General features: G+C 38.0%; 1 protein-coding gene across 2 annotated transcripts in view; it reads left to right on the top strand.

Annotated features, from left to right (window-relative positions):
• The window catches only part of LOC128857892 (furin-like protease 2), a 239,035-nt gene that overhangs the window by 124,876 nt on the left and 94,284 nt on the right, over positions 1-19,875 (top strand). For both annotated transcript variants that reach the window (XM_054093712.1, XM_054093711.1), the window contains exons 8-10: positions 3,993-5,156; positions 5,240-5,427; positions 6,119-6,275. In XM_054093712.1, coding sequence (XP_053949687.1) covers positions 3,993-5,156; positions 5,240-5,427; positions 6,119-6,275 — 1,509 coding nt within the window. The remainder of the gene's footprint in view (positions 1-3,992; positions 5,157-5,239; positions 5,428-6,118; positions 6,276-19,875) is intronic.

Below are 19,875 nucleotides of genomic sequence, written 5' to 3'. Positions count from 1 at the left end.
CCTTTTTATGCATGCGTGACACGGCATCAAAGCACATTGCTTTTTTTTTAAACTGGAAAAATATTTTGAGCTTCATTTGAACGTTTTATGATTTAGATAAAATAAAAATTCGTTAAATATATTTGATTCCATTAATAGCCATAAGCCTGTATTTTTTGAAGTTCAAAATGTTTGGACAAATATTGAAACGTTTACCTAAATTAAATGTTAAATGCATATATATAAATGCGCAAATGTAAAAGCTTAGATGGATTTAATATACGAAATTATTCAGCGGTTGAATCCATACATTTTATCCATGAATATGTCTAAAACCAAGAAAAGAAAACGTGAAAGCCGACGAGCAAAATGTAAAAAATAAATCCTCCTGTATGTATATATACTCGAAAAAGTTATGCTAACACTTTTTTCATGCATTTAGGTAGACAATTTTATATGGGCAAACGTACGTTTACGAGATAAATGCCTAAAAGCTGGTATAACTAAAATGGCGCTCTCAGGGATTTCTGTTACAGTACTTCTGTAAATTTCATGCTCCAAGTGTTCGAGCATTGGTTATAGCGCTGAAGACAAATGCTCAGGATATAATACAAAAATGCATATTTACTTGATTTCACATAGTAATATTATCATTGTTAATAGAGAACAAGTTTGTATTAGGTAGTAATTAAATAATGCAACCTTATGTGCTGCTTTGACGAGTGGAAAAACCTAAATAAATAATTATATTTGTATGTGTGTTTAAAAGAGTTGGATTACTTTGTATCATGTTCACGTGTAGGAAAGCCATCAGTTCTGTTTATTTATACCACAACTCAGGCAAAACAAAAAATGTAGTTTACGAAAAGGCTCTGCGTTAGTTTAAGTTTAAAATTAACATTAATTTTATATTGTAAAAAAAGAATAAATACACAGAGTGAATTTAAATCGAGTGTTCATTATTCATTTCTAATTATGATATGCCTAGCGAAGCAGGCAGAGGGTCCGCTAGTCGAATTATGAAAATTTGCAATTTTTGCAAAATATTTTATATTTCTACGGTTTGCCATATCCCTCCAGCAGAGGCCGTGCTAAGTGAGTTAAATGAAAAATCTTACTTGTTGTTGTAGCGGCATGCAATATTTTACATTTACGTTTAAATGGTGCTGCTGTAGTGGGAGTCCTTGGATGGATATGAATCCGTGTCGTTCTGGTAACATGAAACCGACTCATGTGGGGCGTTAAGATTTTAGTCCATTGCCTTGGTAAAATACACCAGTGGGCATTCGTTCTCGATGTTGAACTGAAAATTTCGCTGCGAATTTTGAGTTACGTACGAAAAGTATTGTTGGCAGATCGGATATTGAAAATATCTGGTTCAAACAGAATGTTGCCACATGCCACACAGCTAAAGCAACAATTAATTCGTTGTAAATGAAACTCCTGGAAAAAATTTTTTGCTATATTCTGTAGCACTTTTGCCGCCATGATCATATGATTTAACGCCTTGTGACTATTTTTTAGAAGACCAGCTCAAGACATGAATTTATGTGAATTGCCTAAAGAAAATAGCCTTGTGAGGAGAGTTGGTTGAAAATCTGCTGACTACCTAAAACGTTAATATTAAGAAATGCGTGTCCTAGACAAAGATAGAGACATATTCGTAGTGTTTTGTTCTATGTGCTGAGTAGCTAAATAAACTGCCTTCCTGCGGAGTGGAATGCAAAATTCAACAATTTGTACATTGTGGAAGGTCAACATTTTTTGTAGAAACGAAAACACCACAGTATATTTTCTGATTGGGAACCAAATCGGAGTGTAAATATAATTTTTTGAAAATATCTTGACTCCAGCTACAGGGAAAATGTTGCTCTATGTTCAAAAGTTTTCGACTCGTAAAGAAGAGGAGGACAAAATTTGATATGCTATATAAAATTTCAGGTCATAACGAATAAAAAAAGTTAAGAAAAAAGTTAATTAAAAAAAAATAATATTTTAAGTATTTTGGATATTGGTGTAAATTTTCTTCAAAATTGGTTTATTGTAGACTTGAGTATAATAAAAAGTAAACTAAAAAAATTTATTTTTTTTTTGGTTAAACTAATTTTCGAAAATATTTTGGAATTTTTTTTTTGAGATTCACGAGATTTTTTTTCAGATTCATGTAATTTTGATAAAATATGTTTTTGAAAAATTATGAAAACCAGTTTTTCTTTTTTTTTTGAGATCACCAGATTTTTGAGATTCATGCAATGCCATTTTTATTATTAAAAAAAATTTCTTCTTTGATAAAGCATGATTTTGAAAAAAATTTGGAAACAATGTTTTTTATTCTTTATCAGACTGACGAGATTTTTGAGATTCATGCAATGTTGTTTTTACCATTAAACGATTTTTTTTTTAAATGCTTTTGAAAAAATGTTGGAAAAAATTTTTTAAATTTTGTTTTAGATTCGCGAGGTTTTTGTGATTCATGCAATGTTGTTTTTAATATTTAAACGTTTTTTTTTTTTTGATAAAACATACTTTTGAAAAAATTTTGGAAACACTTTTTTTATTTTTTTTTAGACTCACGAGATTTTTGAAATGTTGTTTTTAATATTAAAATTTTTTTTTTTAATAAAACATGCTTTTGAAAAAAATTTTGGAAACAATTTTTTTTAACTTTTTTTAGAGTCACGAGATTTTTGAGATTCATCAATGTCGTTTTTAACATTTAAAAAATTTTTTTTTTTTTTGATAAAACATGCTTTTGGAAAAAATTTGGAAACAATTTTTTTAATTTTTTTTTAGACTCACGAGATTTTTGAGATTCCTGAAATGTTGGTTTTAACATTTAAAAAATTTTTTTCTCTTGATAAAACATGCTTTTGAAAAAAATTTTGAAAACACTTTTTTTAATTTTTTTTTAGACTGACGAGATTTTTGAGATTTATGCAATGTTGTTTTTAATATTTAAACTTTTTTTTTAATAAAACATGCTTTTGAAAAAATTTTGGAAACATATTTTTTTTTTTATGCAAATATTTTGGAAATTGTTTTTTTTATATTATTTTTTGTTTGTTAGATTTACGAGATTTTTGAAAATTTTGCCATGGTGTTTTTAATATTAAAAAAAATGTTTGATAAAATATGCTTTCGAAAAAACTTTGGAAACAATTTTTTTAATTTTTTTTTAAACTCACGAGATTTTTGGGCCTCATGCAATGTTGTTTTTAATATTTAAAAATTTTTTTTTTATTTCGATATGATTTTGAAAAAAGTTTGGAAACATTATTTTGTGTGTTTGAGATTCAAGAGATTTTTGTGATTCATGCAATGTTGTTTTTAACATTTAAACATTTTTTTTTTTGATAAAACATGCTTTAGAAAAAATGGAAACATTTTTGTTTTTTATGAAAATATTTTGGAAACAATTTTTTTTATTTTTTTTTTTTAGACTCACGAGATTTTTAGATTCATGCAATGTTGTGCGAAAAGTTTTGAGAATGCCTACGTGAAACTTTCAAGCAACTGAGCAAAGTTCCAGCTATTAACGAAAAAAAAATTAGAAAAAAATCTGAAATCGAATATTTATTATTTCCCAACTTTGTTCAAACAAAAATCAATTTGACATAAAATCAAAAAAATCACACTGCCAGGGTAAAAACAAAACGATAGCTAAAAATACAAACTCTGCCAGTGTAACCCTGTATTTTAGGTATATTTTGTTAGTGCTGTATTTCTCTGTGTGCAGCTGTATGCATTTTTAAATGGATGTGGTTACATGTGTGCGTGAACCAAGTGTGAAAAACATTTGCTGCCAATATTAATTGTCAATTAAGAGCTTAACGATATTTTTACCTTCAATATAATTGAGAGCATAACAACGCAATATTCATAAAATAAATTAAATTAATTGTAAATTTTTCTTGCAATACATTTCATACCAGAAATATATTTTTCTACCTCAACACCTAATTCCAAATGTTGTCTCTTTTCTTTCGCGTGGCGCTTTCTCTCTCTTTCTCCAGTTTCAAACCTTGGTATCTAGAGGAATGCTCCTCCACACTGGCAACCACCTACAGCTCTGGCACGCCCGGCCATGATAAAAGCGTAGCTACAGTCGACATGGACGGTCGCCTACGGCCCGACCACATTTGCACTGTCGAACACACCGGCACGTCTGCGTCAGCGCCCCTCGCTGCAGGCATCTGCGCACTTGCACTCGAAGCGAATCCCAATCTGACCTGGCGTGACATGCAATACCTCGTCGTTTATACTTCGCGCCCGAGTCCATTGGAGAAGGAGAGTGGCTGGATATTGAATGGTGTCAAGCGAAAGTACAGTCACAAGTTCGGTTATGGTCTTATGGATGCCGGCGCCATGGTAAGTTTAGCCGAACAGTGGACCACTGTACCGCCGCAGCATATTTGCAAGTCACGCGAAAACAATGAGGATCGCAAAATCGAAGGCACCTATGGCTATACGCTGGCCACACATATGGATGTGAATGGTTGTGCAGGCACGATCAATGAAGTGCGCTACCTGGAACATGTACAGTGTCGCATAACGTTGCGTTTCTTTCCACGCGGCAATCTACGCATCTTACTCACCTCCCCCATGGGTACGACTAGCACGCTACTATTCGAGCGTCCACGCGATATTGTCAAATCGAACTTTGACGATTGGCCCTTCCTGAGCGTGCACTTCTGGGGTGAGAAAGCAGAGGGACGCTGGACGTTGCAAGTGATCAATGGCGGTCGACGTCGTGTCAATCAACCGGGTATACTCTCGAAGTGGCAATTGATCTTCTACGGCACCGCAGTGCAACCAATGCGTTTGAAGAGCGACTTGATGCAGCAACAGATGCGTGTTTCAGCAGGCGTCAATCCGTACACCTATCCAACTGAATCGGATCTGGGTCAGCCGACGAATGACGGTGGTTACTATAATGCCGATCAATTTGCTGGCTATCTGAACTATCAGAATCTCTTCACTGGCGCCGGTTCGAATCCAGAACAAGCCGTGGCCACTGTAGATGGACATAATATACCAACACCACAACGCCAAAATGTGATGGCCGATTCGAATAACAAACTTGTGTTGCACGATTGTGACCCCGAATGTGATTCGCAGGGTTGCTATGGACGTGGGCCAACACAATGTGTAGCCTGCAAACACTACCGACTGGACAAGTGAGTAGATAAGAAAAAAAAAGAAAAAAAAACATTTCGAATTGCTTCAAAATAACTGAATTTTTCTTACGCTTCTTTTTCAGCACCTGCGTTAGTCGCTGTCCTCCGCGCTCTTTCCCCAATCAAGGCGGTGTGTGCTGGCCATGTCATGAGTCCTGTGAAACTTGTGCGGGTGCTGGGCAAGACAGTTGTCTGACTTGTGCGCCAGCTCATTTACATGTCGTCGACTTGGCTGTGTGTCTGCAAGTATGTCCGGATGGATACTATGAAAGTAAGTAAAATCTTGGCGTAAAAGAAAACTAAATATGGCATCACCCTTTCTGCTGAACTGAAGACTGGAGTCTAAAAGTTAGGTTAGGTTAGGCTGAACTGGAACACAGCTACGCGTGGACCAGTTCGGTCCATAGCGATACCAGATGGAGTTGATTATCTATATGTTTGAGCTTTGAAATAGTCCACCCGCATGGTGCTGGTTTCTATTGCAAATAGTCCAAAAGTTAAATCAATAATAAACATTTTCGTGATTTTTTAGCCTACCTGAGTCCTGAAAGCAGGAAAAACTTATTTGGATATATGTGTCCAGACAATATTTATTCCTTATAAACTCATCTACATAGTTTTTATTATTTAGATTATTCGTATAACTCACATTAAACTATTGAAAAATTATATAAAATAATTGAAAAGAAAATATAGTATAATATATGAAAGTATGGGAACGAAAATATGGCCGCGGCCGCCGTAACCCGATTGGTTGATGTGTAACAACCTCGGAAGTGCGCTGGCTCGAATCTCCGGACATGAAGCATCAAAAGATAGCAAATTTACTCTATAGCAGTGGTCGTCTCTCGGCAATTTTCCTTTGTTAAAATGAACTAACAGTTTTTTATATTTTTTAATTTTTTCACTTGTTAAAATGAACTTACGATTTTTATATTTTTTCCTTTCATATCACGCTATAGATTATGATAACAAAACCTGTGTGCCCTGTGAGGCCAATTGCGCTTCGTGTCAGGATCGTCCCGACTACTGTACCAGTTGTGAACACCACTTAGTCATGCACGAGCACAAATGCTACTCCGCCTGTCCTCTGCACACCTATGAAACGGAAGACTACAAGTAAGTGGGAACTACTGCTTTTAAATACAAAATGCAAAAAATAGTTTTACTAACAAAAACGACTGCTTTTAAATTAAAAAAAATAGTTATAAACCTCTAAGCCTTTAACGCCTTAAATAAAATCTAATTTGTACTCAAAAAAATCTTTAAAAATGGATTGAGACATAGATTCAGGATGGAATATTTTTTAATTAGCAGTCACTTTTATTATTTTAGAATCATATTTTTCTTATTTTAGAATATCTGGATAATGAAAAAGAATTTGCAAAATAAAAAAAAAGAAAATATCAGTTGGAAGATATTAATTATTTACGTAGATACGTTTTGCAAACAAAAATATGCATAAATTCTCATTTCTCATTTTTTGGGAATCATAAATACTTCATTTGCACTTTCCGTTGAACGTTGCTTGGCGTTATTCGAATAAGTCATAAACTGTGAAAAAACGAAGTAAAAAAATATTCCTTGATACATATGTACATACACTTGAAAGTGCAGAGCACGTTTTTTTCCAATGTCACCGTTTCCGAGACGAGCGTCGAACGCTGAAGGTGCTTTTTGGTGGACACCCGTTCAGGAGAATAATCTGATACCAGGTTTGCATCAACCAATAACTAGAAAGTTATTAAGGCATTTCCAACAAAAATAATGTAGTACGTCCGATACGCGGTTTGGTGGCTGAAGAGTAGGAGCTCTTGAGTAAGGAGCACTAACTGTTTGACTAACGAACGACACTCACGAGCGCCTAGGGTAACGTTCACAACGTTATCAGCCGGGAACCAGTCGGTACTAATAAATTTGATATTGCTTTTTTCCATTGTTCCTTTTGCTCCAAAATGCGGAGCAATGGAGACTATCGATACCATGAAACCTCCGTATGTCAAAAGGAAAGGACCCAGGACGCAGTAACTAATTCTGATCAATAGACACAAACTCGGCACAGATGCAGACATAAGAAGACGAGCATATGGCTACAAATATGGTGGACCCAGACGTGTGTGAATAAAACTGGTCCACTTCACAAACGCCGTTCTGGCATCTCCCGAAGTAATGCAGAAAGTGGTTCTGGGAAGAGAGTGTCACCAAAAGGGGAGGAGGGAGGCCACTAAAACAGGCCGTTTAAATCAACTCAGTAGACGACGGTCGCTGTGCGAAGGCATTTTGAACTCTACCTTAACCACCAACAAAAAAAAAAACAAAAGAGAAAAATGCACTAGACGACCCAATTTGAGCAAATTATCAATTAGCTGTATCTCAGTTAAAACGGATCGCACTACCAGTGTGCAGTTTTAGGATCTTTCGAATTTTTAATTTTTGTTTTTTCATAAAAAGATTTCCATGCAATCCTAAGGAGTAGCGTGATAAAAGTTTTAAATTTTTTTCTTGGTTACACCAAGAAAGAAAAGAAGAAAATAAAGAATAAAAAATTGAATTTGAAATATTTTGAAGAATTAGTTTAAAAAGGTACTATTTTTGCAATAATTAAATAATTATCGTGAGGTACGATGCGCTAAACGGGACTAGTTTACTGGAGCGGCAGGCCTTGGTTTGCAAAAACCCGATATGCACTTCGTAGCTGAATGGGTTGGTGTGTGACTTACATCCGGCAGAGTGCGGATTTGATACCCCGGGTATTAAGCATCACATGAAAGAACATTATTCTAATAGCGGTCATCCCAAAAAGTTACTCATAAAAAACCATTTGCCATTCGGAGGCGACATGAAACTGTAGGTCCCTCCATTTGTGGAAAAACACCGCAAATAGGAAGAGCAGCTCAGCTAAATACCCAAAACGGAGTGTAAGCGCCAATTATTATTATTATTATTGCTAGTTGTGATACAAAAAATCCTTGCTCCAAGCACTAGTTAATTTTATTTTGAAGAGATGAGAAAAATTCTAAGAAGATCTACCAATCTTTTTTATATTTATTTATTTATTTGCTTTTTTTTTGTTTGAGGCATAATGTTCACCGATTTCTAAAATACAGTTTAGCAAAAAAAGCGCGATTTGAAGCTCTCACCATCCTAAGATCTTTCCGTCCAAAGAGCAAAAAAATATACTCCAATTCACTTAAGACTTTGGATGAATATCTGGGGATATTTATTTGCGATAAGATATTAAAGGGATAGGGGTAGTCAGAGGCTTGAAAAAGTTATGATTTTCAATAATTTTATTTTGCTAGTCAAGTGCTTTATTCTACAAAAATAAAGACATAGCATTAATACATCATGTTTCGACTTGACTTTACCAAAATTTCAAAAAAAAAAAAAATTAATAATTGTAGAAGTTATCGCTGTTTGTGTGGAGCCCGTTTATCCAGAAGTCCCTTGCGGTGATAATAACAAGTCTTTGGAGACTCATCTAAAATCAATCGGAGAAGGGAAATTGGTTTTATTAATAGATAATCTTGTGTCTGATCGATGCTTGTTTTTCAAAATTAACAAAATGGTGGCCTCAGGAAGTATTTTTCATATTTTGGAGAAAAAAACCGACAATTAATTGTTCAAAAAAAAAACGAAATTTTTGGAAAAACAATCCTTCGAACAGGCACGAGTTTTTTATGTTTATCAAGAGCAGTATACATTTTATTGAAATCTACCAAGCGGTTTTTAAGTTACGGTGTCACCAGTGCAAAAAACATAGTTTTGTGAAAAACGCTTTTAAAATTTTAGTATCTGCTCTGAAGCGTTCGAGTGCCTTTTGTTAATTGTTGAATAGCTCGGAAAGTAACTGACAGATTCACTTCAATTTTTCACACAATATTTCTAAGGTATTATATTTTATTTTCTAATTTTTCAATATTTCTAAGGTATTATTTTAAATTTTTATTATATTTTTATAAAATGCAAAAAAAATCCAATCTTTTGAAAATTCTGATTACCCGTAATCTCTTAAAGAAATCAATTTTTTACGTCGTAATTACCAAAACTTTAACATTTACTTAAAATTCCTACCATTAATGTGACGAATACACAAACAACTTCATAGCCTCTTACACACACACATGCACTACGTATAACCTAATCCCATGCACCTCACATTGTTGTCAGTATAATAAATGTTTTACACTGATTTGGGAGTAGCTATGCGCTGAAGTCATTAATGTGACATTTTGTTGCACATTGCCGTGTGCCACGTGACACGTTTTGTGCAGTAAAGGACTTGAAAACTTACTTGCATACGTGAATATGCGTAGAGGTCATGCACGTGTGCATCTGTGTGAGTAAGTGTAGAATAATCTGCTAAAGCAGCGATGCATATCTTTGCTTAACGGTTGTTACGAGCGCACGGCATTAAAGTTTATCAAATGCATGTTATTGCACGTGTGCATGTGTGTGTGTGTGTGTGTGTGTGTGTTTGCTAAGGTGCCTTTGCCAAAGTGCAGGACCATATTAACTGATACCCTTTGATATATGTAAATGACACTAGCGCATATAATACCGGGAATCAGCATCCCGAACTTCAAGATTACCGCGTTTTTTTTGGTTCACTCAAAAGAGACTCAGAATAATTTTAGTTTATTTGAAGATGGCCGGTAAGGATATCAAAATTCGTGCTTGAGACGAAATGACTATGAAAATTCATTTTTTCTTCAGCATTCAAATTACTTTTTACATACATATGTTTTCAAAACTATTTTCCTTTAAATGCAAAAATTTTTCAATCAAAGCTTATTTCTTTTCACAGAAAACATAACCTACTTCTTGTCACAAGTAACAAGTGTTGATAAACCTGAAAACGCTTAATTCACAAATGTCAAATACTGTTTCAGCTTATATCTTCTTCTTCTTAATTGCCGCGAAAACCGTTTAAACGATTTGTGTCAGAGTTTAACAAAGCGCGCCAGTCGTTGATTTCTCATACTAACCGGCGCCAGTTGAACACACCATGTGAAGCCAAGTCTTTCTCCACCTGATATTTCCAACATAGAAGAGGCCTTCATCCTCTGCTACCACCAGCTGGTACCACATCGAATACTTTCAGATCCGAGGCGTTGGTACACATTCGGATGACATGACGCAGCGAACGTAGCCGCTGGATCTTTTTTAGCTGCACTAAGTCTATGTCGTCGTAAAGCTCATTGTCCTAACGCCGTCGTCATCACCGTCCGCAGAATCTTTCTATCAAACACTCCAAAGGACGCCTCATTGGACATTGTCATCGTCCAAGCTTCTGCGCCATACGTTATGGCGCCTTTGAGAGTGTTAGTTTTGTTCGTCGAGAGGACTTTAATACTAGTACTGTCGCATGCAGCTTTGAAGTCGACGAAAAGATGATGTGTGTCGATTCTCCAGTCATATGCCTTTTCCAAGACTTGGCTTATTGCGAATATCTGGTCGATTTGTGGTCGATGGTGAACTTTCCAGGTCTAAAGCAACACTGACAAGGCCCAATCAGTTGGCTTACAGTGGGTTTCAACCTTTCGCACAATACGCTCGCTAGAACCTTAATGACGATGTAAATATCTAAGACTATATCCCGCGATAATTGGCACAGATTGCAAGACCACCCTTCTTATGGATCAGGCAGAGCACACTTAAATTCCAATCGGCAGGCATGCTTTCATCCGACCATATTTTGCTTAGAAGCTGATGCACGCACCTTACCAGCTCCTCGCCGCCATGTTTGTATAGCTCAGTTGGCAGTGCGTCGACTGCCGCGGCTTTGTTGCTCTTTAGCCGCGTTATCGCTATTCTCACCTCGCCGTGGTCGGGTAGCGGAACGACAGTTCCGTTGTCAACGATTGGAGTATCGGGATCTTCACGTTCTCTGTGACATGCGCAGCTGTCACTATTCAAAAGGTTCGAGAAGTGTTCCTTCCATAATTTAAGTATGCTCTGGATGTCAGTCACCAGATCGCCGTCTTTGAAACCTTCTGTAAGCCGCCGAACTTTCCGGTAGAATCTTCGGGCGTTGTTCCTATTGGCCAGCATCTCAAGCTCCTCGCACTCACATGTTTCGGCCTCTCGTTTTTCTTTGCTGATACATCTCTATTCCTTTCTAAGCTCCCGGTAGCGATCCCACATGGCTCATGCTGTGCTCGGTAGCAGCGTAGCTCTATAGGCAGCATCTTTTATTTCTGCGGCAGGATGCGTTCTGCGGCGTACCAATGGTTTTTTCGGGCTCGCCGAAATCCGATTTCTTCTTCGGCGGCGGTACGTAGAGAACGAGAAATGTTGCTCCATTTAGCTTTTTTAAGCTTACATTATGAGTAAGTACTTTAGTGTTTTATTGCTCGTTTCGAATGACATTAGGGAGATTCAACAACATCCTGTATTATGTGCTAGAGTGGCGAAAGTCCAGGAATATCTACTAAAAAACTTAAAATTGCTTGTATGTAAATAAAATTTTCAACTGAGATAAAATGAATGAGTAGTCCCGAATCGTCCCGAACATTTTCGGGATCCCTAAATCCCGTTATCTTCCAAAGAGATTCTGAATCGAATGCCTAAGTTCGCTCATAAATATACAGATGCATAACATTACCTAAACACCACGTTGCAAGCAATTATGGCATGTTGCAGTGGCCATCACTCAGTTAATGTTGTTATTCTGAAACCGCCTTTTGCTCAGTGCACACACAAGCATAGAAATGTATGTATGTACATATATACTTCATGACATGCTTGCGGCTTCATTAAAATATTCTATTTCAGTGCAGATAACAGATCGCTACTAAGTTGTACAGGTAACTTCTACAGAAATGCCGTAGTCATAAATGTTTACCTGTAGGCATATCGAGCTCAAACCACAAAGAGGTCGTAAGCGCGAAATGTAAATTTTTCAGTAGACATGTTTTTGTTTTTGTTACAATTAAGCTCTTGACTTTTGTGGTAAAGAGTTTTTTAATAAGAGGTGTCATTGGAGGTCTTTTCCCGTAAAAAATCAATGGTTTCGTTGCTTGTGGGGCACGTAGCGCCGTCTTGTTGAAAACAAACGTTGTCCAGATCAATTCCCTCCAATTCCGGTCAGAAAAAATCGTTGATCATCTCTCGATAGCGCAATGCATTCACCTGTAACTGTTGCTTCATCTTCATTTTCGAAAAAGTAAAGTCCAATGACTTCGCCGGACCATAAACCGCATCAAACAGTCACACGTTGAGGATAGAGAGGCTTTTCAACAATAACTCCTAGATTTTCCTAGCCCCCGATCCGACAATTTAGCCTGTTGACGAATCCATCGAGGTAGAAATGGGCCTCATCACTGAAGATGATTTTCTTCGTAAATTGGTCATTCACTGTTGCCATTTCCTGCCACCATTCTCACCATTGACGACGCTTGAAATGGTCAAGAGGCTTTAGTTCTTGAGTCAATTGCACCTTGTTTTTTTTTTTTTTTTTTTGTTTGGAGCTGGCAAGAAGCATTGAAAGCCGAAAAGTGTGAGACTTGTCTTTCGACTCACCCACTAAAAACCCCACCCCAGCTCCGTTTCCCTCCCGCGGGACGACCGTTAGGTAATACTTCACGGGAGGGGGAGCGGCCTATTGCCTCTACTTGAAAATCTGCGCTGCTGTTCAGCGTGACGCAATTTGGTGATTCCTAATACCGTTAAGTATTACTAGGTACTACTTCACGGGAGGGGGTGCGGCCTCTACGTAACAATCTGCGCTGTTGTTCATTGCGACGCAGCTTGGTAATTACTATCCTTGCCATGTTACTGACAGCGGACCAATGTTCTTCTGAGTCAAGCATGATATCTACTAGGTTGCTAACCATTATTGGCTTCCCCACCCTATCACTCAATTCTACTCTTTCCAGCTCGAAACGAGGGCAGACAAAGAAAACATGTTCTGCATCTTCAACTAGACTGTCGCAAAAGGTGCAGTGCGGGTCATCTTCGTGCTTAAATCTATGCAGATAAGCCTTAAAGCATCCATGCCCACTAAGTACTTGGGTCAGGTAGAAATCTATCTGACCATGCTTTCGATTTATCCATCTTGTGGTATTCGGGATCAATCGATATGTCCATCGTCCGTTCATGGAGTTCCTCCATTCCTCCTGCCAAGTACGGATGCTTCGCTCCCGTTCATTCCTTCGGTTAGTGAGGTGTGCTGGATCCGCTTGATGTTTTTTTATTTCAGCGAATTCTAGTGCAGTCAGCTTAACTGGTAGCATACCCGCGAGGACTAATACAGCATCTTCCGATACTGTGCGAAATGCACAGCACACCCTGAGGGCACATAACCGGTATACCGATTTAATGCCTTTCATGTATGTGATCCAGTTAGTTGCTTCGACTCAGGCTGGTACCGCATATAGCAAGATAGATGATACCACACTGCTAAGCAACTTCCTAGAAGCCTGCCTAGGTCCTCTCGTAATCATAATAATACGTGTCAATGCGGGAACAGCCTTCGCTGCTTTATCGCTGGCGTATGTTAGATGCTGCTTAAAGCTCAACCTGTGGTCAATCATTACTCCGAGAAATTTGATGTACAGCTTAGATTCTAGTGCGTGGTCACCTACTCTGAGATTTGCTGTTTCAACTATTTTCCTGCTACTGACGAGAACTGCCTCTGTTTTATGGTTTGCAAGGCTTAAACCACTAATGCGCAGCCAATCTTTTGTGATATCGACCGCTTGGTTGCAAATCGCTTCGGCCTGGTTTAGGAATTTAGCAACGGCTACGATTGCAATGTCATCAGCAAACCCTATGAGTTGGGATCCTGGAGGTAGTTGGAGACGCAAAACTCCATCGTACATTATATTCCAGAGGAGTGGACCCAACACTGACCCCTATGGTACTCCTCCGGTTACTCTGTACCTTTTCATTCCTTCGTCGGTTTTGTATTGCAGCACTCTGTTAGTGAAGTAGCTTGCAACAATTTTCCGAATGCAGGCAGGGACTCGGAAATTCTCCAGCGCATTTAGGATTTTACCCCAGTTTGCTGTATTAAATGCATATTTTACATCTAACGTTGTGACTCGGCAATACTCTTTATCTCCGTAGAGCCAGCGAGAACCTTCAATCGCTTTGTGGGCAATGCGCCTAACCGCTATAACAGCATCTGTGATAGAGCGTGTTTTACGGAAGCCATATTGGTGCGGCGATAACCCTCCGGGTAATGTTCATCAACGACCAACGTGAGAGGTGCAATTGTTGGGCACGACGACGAGTTGAGGTGGACGGCTCTTCAAGCACACTATCACGAACAGCAGCAATATTTTCTGCAGTACGAACTGTGCGAGCATACACTGGTGTTTTCACATCTCCTACAGACCCGGTTTGCTCAAACTTTTCCACAACTTTTCCGATTGTACGCAAATTTGGATGATTAAAGTGACACAAAAAATTACGAAGTGCACGATATACATTTTGATTTGAACGCTGGTTTTCATAATAAGGCTGAATAACTTTAACGCGCTGCTCGATTGTTTATATTTCCATGGTTCAAATTGAGTTAGTCTGAAATTGAAAAATGTTAAGTGAAATACAAAGAAAGCTTGACGTTTATGTGTGGTTCACATTCAACTTCGACCCTTTATAAGAAGATTAGAAAAATTGCACTTTTTCCAACTTTTCATTCCCATTCCACGATTTTTAATTTTCATTTCGAAAGAAAAATTGTGTACGCAATTTTATAGCTTATTTAATTTAGTATAAAAATGGGCAAATCTGTAGTTGCTAAAAAATTTCGTCGCTTTTTTTACAAATTTTTTCTTGGCGGTGTTTTGCATTTTCTCCATATAATAACTGCATGAATTTTGTTTTTACTATCATTTGACGCCGGCTGCATGCAAACTTTAAGAAATCCTTACCTAAAACCAGCAATAGTTTCTGAAACTATCTACTTTTTATGCAGAGTATTTATGTATGTATGGATCACCACATTTGTACGCATCGTCTATTAATTAAAACTTTTGCATACTCGCAAACCAAATAACAAAACTACAACAACTATAGCCGCAGAGTAATTTGCGGAAGTACCAAATTTGAACAAATCCTATTGTTTCAATTCATACGACTAAATGTGTGAATAAAAGTTTTTAGCCATACAAAAATATGCTCATGGTAATAATATAATATATGTATGTATGTATTCACGTAGATATCTGCCATAGTTTCAAGTATTAAACCCATTCATATTTGAAAAACAAAAAAAAAAAAAATATCTGCAAAATATTTGCCAACAATTCATAAATCAAAAATATATACGCCACATTTTATTTATTGCGCACAAGTGTTAGGGTAATTAGTTTTCAATTAAATTTACATTGCGCCATACGCCGTTATGTACCACACGTGTATGTGTGTATGTATGTACGTATAAACAGATACAAAATACAAAGGTAATTACACAGCCACATCAATTTTTTTGTCTATTGTCTGACGAATTCTGAGTTTTTCTGCCGCCGCCGTTTATTTGCCACTGTTGCAACGAATTGCGGTAATTGATACGCTGGCTGATTGCTTTTGATGTTTTTATGGCTCGCAGCTGCATGACATTTCAGACTTTTTGTTGCAGTGCGAAATATGCGTTAATTACACTTCTCATCAATATATGTGTCCATGTATGTGTGTATGTGCGTATTTGTACGGTTTATTGCGGCACAATGTAACAGTAAAATGTGAATGAGACAAATTATTAATATTTTTTTTTTGTTGTTGGAATATTTTAAAACCGTACAAATTATTATTTTTTTTACATATTTCATATCCAAGGATTAAGTATCAGGATTGTAATAAACTTCTATAAATGTATTTGTAGTTATTGTTGTTCTATCAGCTCACTAAACCATTCTGTGCCGTCTTCGTCTAACTCATCTAACGGTAGGTCCAGGAAGCGGTGTATTTCGTCAGGTTGGGTTCAGAGGGAGACCGGTGTTAGGTGAGTGGGTTTGATAGGGCATGTGAAAAGATGCTTAGTGTTATGCGGGTTGTCTTCACATGCTGGACATGCTGGACATGCTGGGTCGATTCTGGATAAGTGGGAGTTAAACCTGCTAAAATAACCAGAACGCAATTAGGAGAAAACTACACAGATCTCGCGAGGAAGCTGAAGCTCTTCGTCTGCAATAGGCGATGTTTGCACTCCGATAACGACATTCGGGGGTCGGTAGTTTAGGAAGGTGGTAAGTGTCTCCCAATAAATGCCGTGTAGCGCCTATCTATTTACTTTCCAGTACTGTCCGATCCAGTAGCTGTAACTGTATTTTGTCCTAGATCTCATCATTGAGGTTAAAGAGATGTCTCCTGACATGCCTGGAAGGTCACTCAGTTTCAAGTAAATGTATGCAGAGGTGACACCTACGGTAGCACCCAAGAAGAAACTGCTTGCTGGGCATTTTGTTGTGCTCCTTAATGGGAAGGATTGATGCCTCAGTGTGTAGGTGTTGTGAAGGGGGCATCAGGAGACATCCCGTAGCTGTCCGGATAGCAGTATTTTGACAAGTTTGTAGTTTTATGCACTGCGAATCACTGGTTTTAGGCGGCCAGACAGGCGCAGTGTAATTTATAACAGTCCGGCCATTTGCTTTAAATGCCATCAGCAACATTTCTTTTTCTTTGCTCCAAATATTGACGGTAAGCAATTTTGCGATTTCGGATCTTCGTAGCAATTGCGGTGGTATGCGCAGAAAAGGATAGCAAACTATAAAAAGTGACCCCCAACATTTTGACGTATTATTGTACTGGTGTGTCATCGACTTTTACCTTTAGCCGTAGTTTGGCGAGCTTCGTCCAGCTGTCATAGAGGGTTGCCGTGAATTTAGTGGAGGAATGTTGGAAAGCCCTCGCAGTGAAAAAGCGAGAAAGTCTGGTGAGATAATCAATCACTTTGAAATACAACCCATCGTTGTCATTTCACAGCGCCATTATCGAGACATCGTCGGCATAAGAGACCAGGGAAACCCTCGTTGGTGGTTGGAGGAGCTTCGATACGTAGGAGTTAAAAAGCAAGGCTCTGTTTTAGGTTTTGACCGCGAAAGATGGTTGATGAATACCGACCACTCAAATAGCTCGCGGACCATCTTTTCAGTCCCAATGGGAGGGTTGACTGTATAACATCGTCTAGCTTCCTTGAGTGGAAGACAGTGTCGAAAGCTTTCTTCAAGTCTAATGCTACTAAAACAGTCCTGTCGCGGGCGCGATTTAGGTTAAGCGCGCGATTTATCTGAGTGTTAATGGCGGTGAGAGTTATGGGACGATAAGACTTCCCTTGGCTGGCGGTTTTGCCAACTTTCAAAAATGGGACCACTCTCCTTCATTTCTACTTGCCAGGAATTATGAGAGTGGCTATGGACAAGTTGAATGCCCTTGTGAGATATCCTACACCCAGTGCACCTAGGCTTTTTATCATCCATCTTGATCAATGGCTTTAAAAAGCTTTTGCTTTCTGGCCACCTGAACCTCATCGCTGGAGAAAGTAAGTGGCGCACTGTTGTTCGGCAGTTTGTGCAGTCTTCTGTCGACCGGAGAGTGCAGTATGAATTGCCAACTAAATTATCTCGCATATCTCTTGGGGTCCGATGAAGTGCAACCGCTAAAAATGATTGCCACCTTATCGTTGTGCTTCATCGGGATCGACAGGAACTTTACGGTTTACGAGAGCTATCTCACACCTGTGATGAATTTTCAGGTCTTCAAGTTCTCTTCTCATTTGATCCGCTAATGTTGGGTGACCAGTTGCCGAGTCTGCAAATTGCCTCCAGAAGCCTTATTCGGGAATCCCTTTAGCAATTGTTATGTCAGACGAGCTGTCGGAATTGCCTACTCAAGCGTAGCATACCAAACGATCATAGGGCGCGTTAAAGTCATCTACTACCCATCAGTTTTGACCTCTGTTGAGCGCACCAATTTCAGTGCGATATCCAGTCGGGTAGCATTTATTAAATATTTCAAGCCCGACATCGCCTGCCCGGACGGCCACTAACAGTTTGACATTCTAAAGTTCTGCCCCGCAGTCGATACCTTCATCGATAAGACGATACTGCACGGTGTGGTGGACTATAAACGCTAGGCCACCACCACCACTGTCTCGCTCGCGATCATGAGCTAGCGTGCAGTTTAGTTTCTTAGAGCACAGCTACTACAGACCGTACTCCCAGTGCCGGCTCATAAAGTCGACTCTCTCATCAATCTCATTCTTAAGCCCTTTGCAGTTAAATTGGAGGAGTGTAAAGCTCCTCTGAATGGCGGTCCCTATTCGGCACATGAGGAACGCGTGGGTTGCCTATGTTGGTTCTGCTGTGCACTCCGCTGTTGTCATTGAGGCCTGATGGTGAAAGTCAGCCGCACCACATTGGGCGGTTGCCGGTGCAGAGCTTCACAGGAGAGGGCAATAACAATTTTCGAAAATTGGGCATTCACAAATCGACTCTTAGGTGTATTTTATCTGTAGACCTGCTCATAGTGCGCATTTAAATTATGCATATAATTGTTAAGATTGATATTTTGAATACAAGTAATGAAATCTGAAGGGATCAAAATTTACATATATTTTATTTGAAAGCAACATTTGAGTGCGTCTTTTGAAAGGCCCTTTTTACATATGTAGCAAATTCGTGCATGCATCAATTTCACATTCGAGCTGTCTAAGTCTTGACTTGTCGGTAAGCAAAATCTCGGTTGAATGCAGTCAATGCAGATAACTTGTATAACACATGCATACATATATACCGTCCATACATATGCACATATTTAGTTCGTATTCACATTAATTTCGCGTTAATAAGTGCAAGTGTATGTAAGCATTCATAATCCTTCAACATGGCCACATTGTCTGTCGGCTGGGTTACCTAGATGTATATATACATACATACATACATGCATACATTTCTACATACGAGCATACATACATACATACATACATACCTATAAGGACATGTTCGTGGTTTGAGTAAACATTTTAGTTGAAAATGATGCTCGAGTACTCAAACAGTTTTGGCAGCACTGCAGGGGCAATTAAACTCAAATGTTTCACTTGACCCTTTGCCAGTGGTTGGTATGCTTTAATCGAAAATGCAATGAAATTTTGTACGCATGTATGTATGAACCAGTCTATGCATACATATAAGCACAGCATGTAACTGAAGATAATTCAATTAGCTACATAGGGGTCAGCTGCTGATGTGCGCAAATTCTGCATACGAAAAAAATCTTCAAACTTTGCTGCATACGTTAAGTGCCTGTGGCTTATACATTTTTTAATTTTTTTTTACATATTTCTTTAATTCTTAGACACAAAAAAAAAAACAAAAAAAAAATTAATTGCGTTTGTGTGTGTATATACTTACTTAAAGTAAACCTTTTTATCTCTTACTCAGCCTTTTTTGCTTTTTTTTATTTATTTATTTAAGTCTATGAATTACAATCCTTACAGACTATGATACAAAAGTTGCTTAGATTACGCTACAAATATATTATATGTACTTAAAAACTATACTAGCTCCTAACTAACTATAATATAGAATTCAAAAGATTTAAAAGTGCTGTTCTTGAAAGCGAGAAATCAAGAAGAACATCATTATGAACGGCATTTCGATGTTTCCCAAAATTGAAACCCAGACTGATTGATATCTTCTTTTGAACCTAACACAGCAATCATTGAGGCCAATCAACGCAATCACTTAACATAACTCATACTAACTCATTCTAA

The sequence above is a fragment of the Anastrepha ludens genome, chromosome 3, assembly GCF_028408465.1.
Source record: "Anastrepha ludens isolate Willacy chromosome 3, idAnaLude1.1, whole genome shotgun sequence".
In the NCBI taxonomy this organism is placed as follows: domain Eukaryota; kingdom Metazoa; phylum Arthropoda; class Insecta; order Diptera; family Tephritidae; genus Anastrepha; species Anastrepha ludens.
Note: the sequence above shows the minus strand (reverse complement) of the source record. Positions and strands in the feature narration are given on the sequence as shown.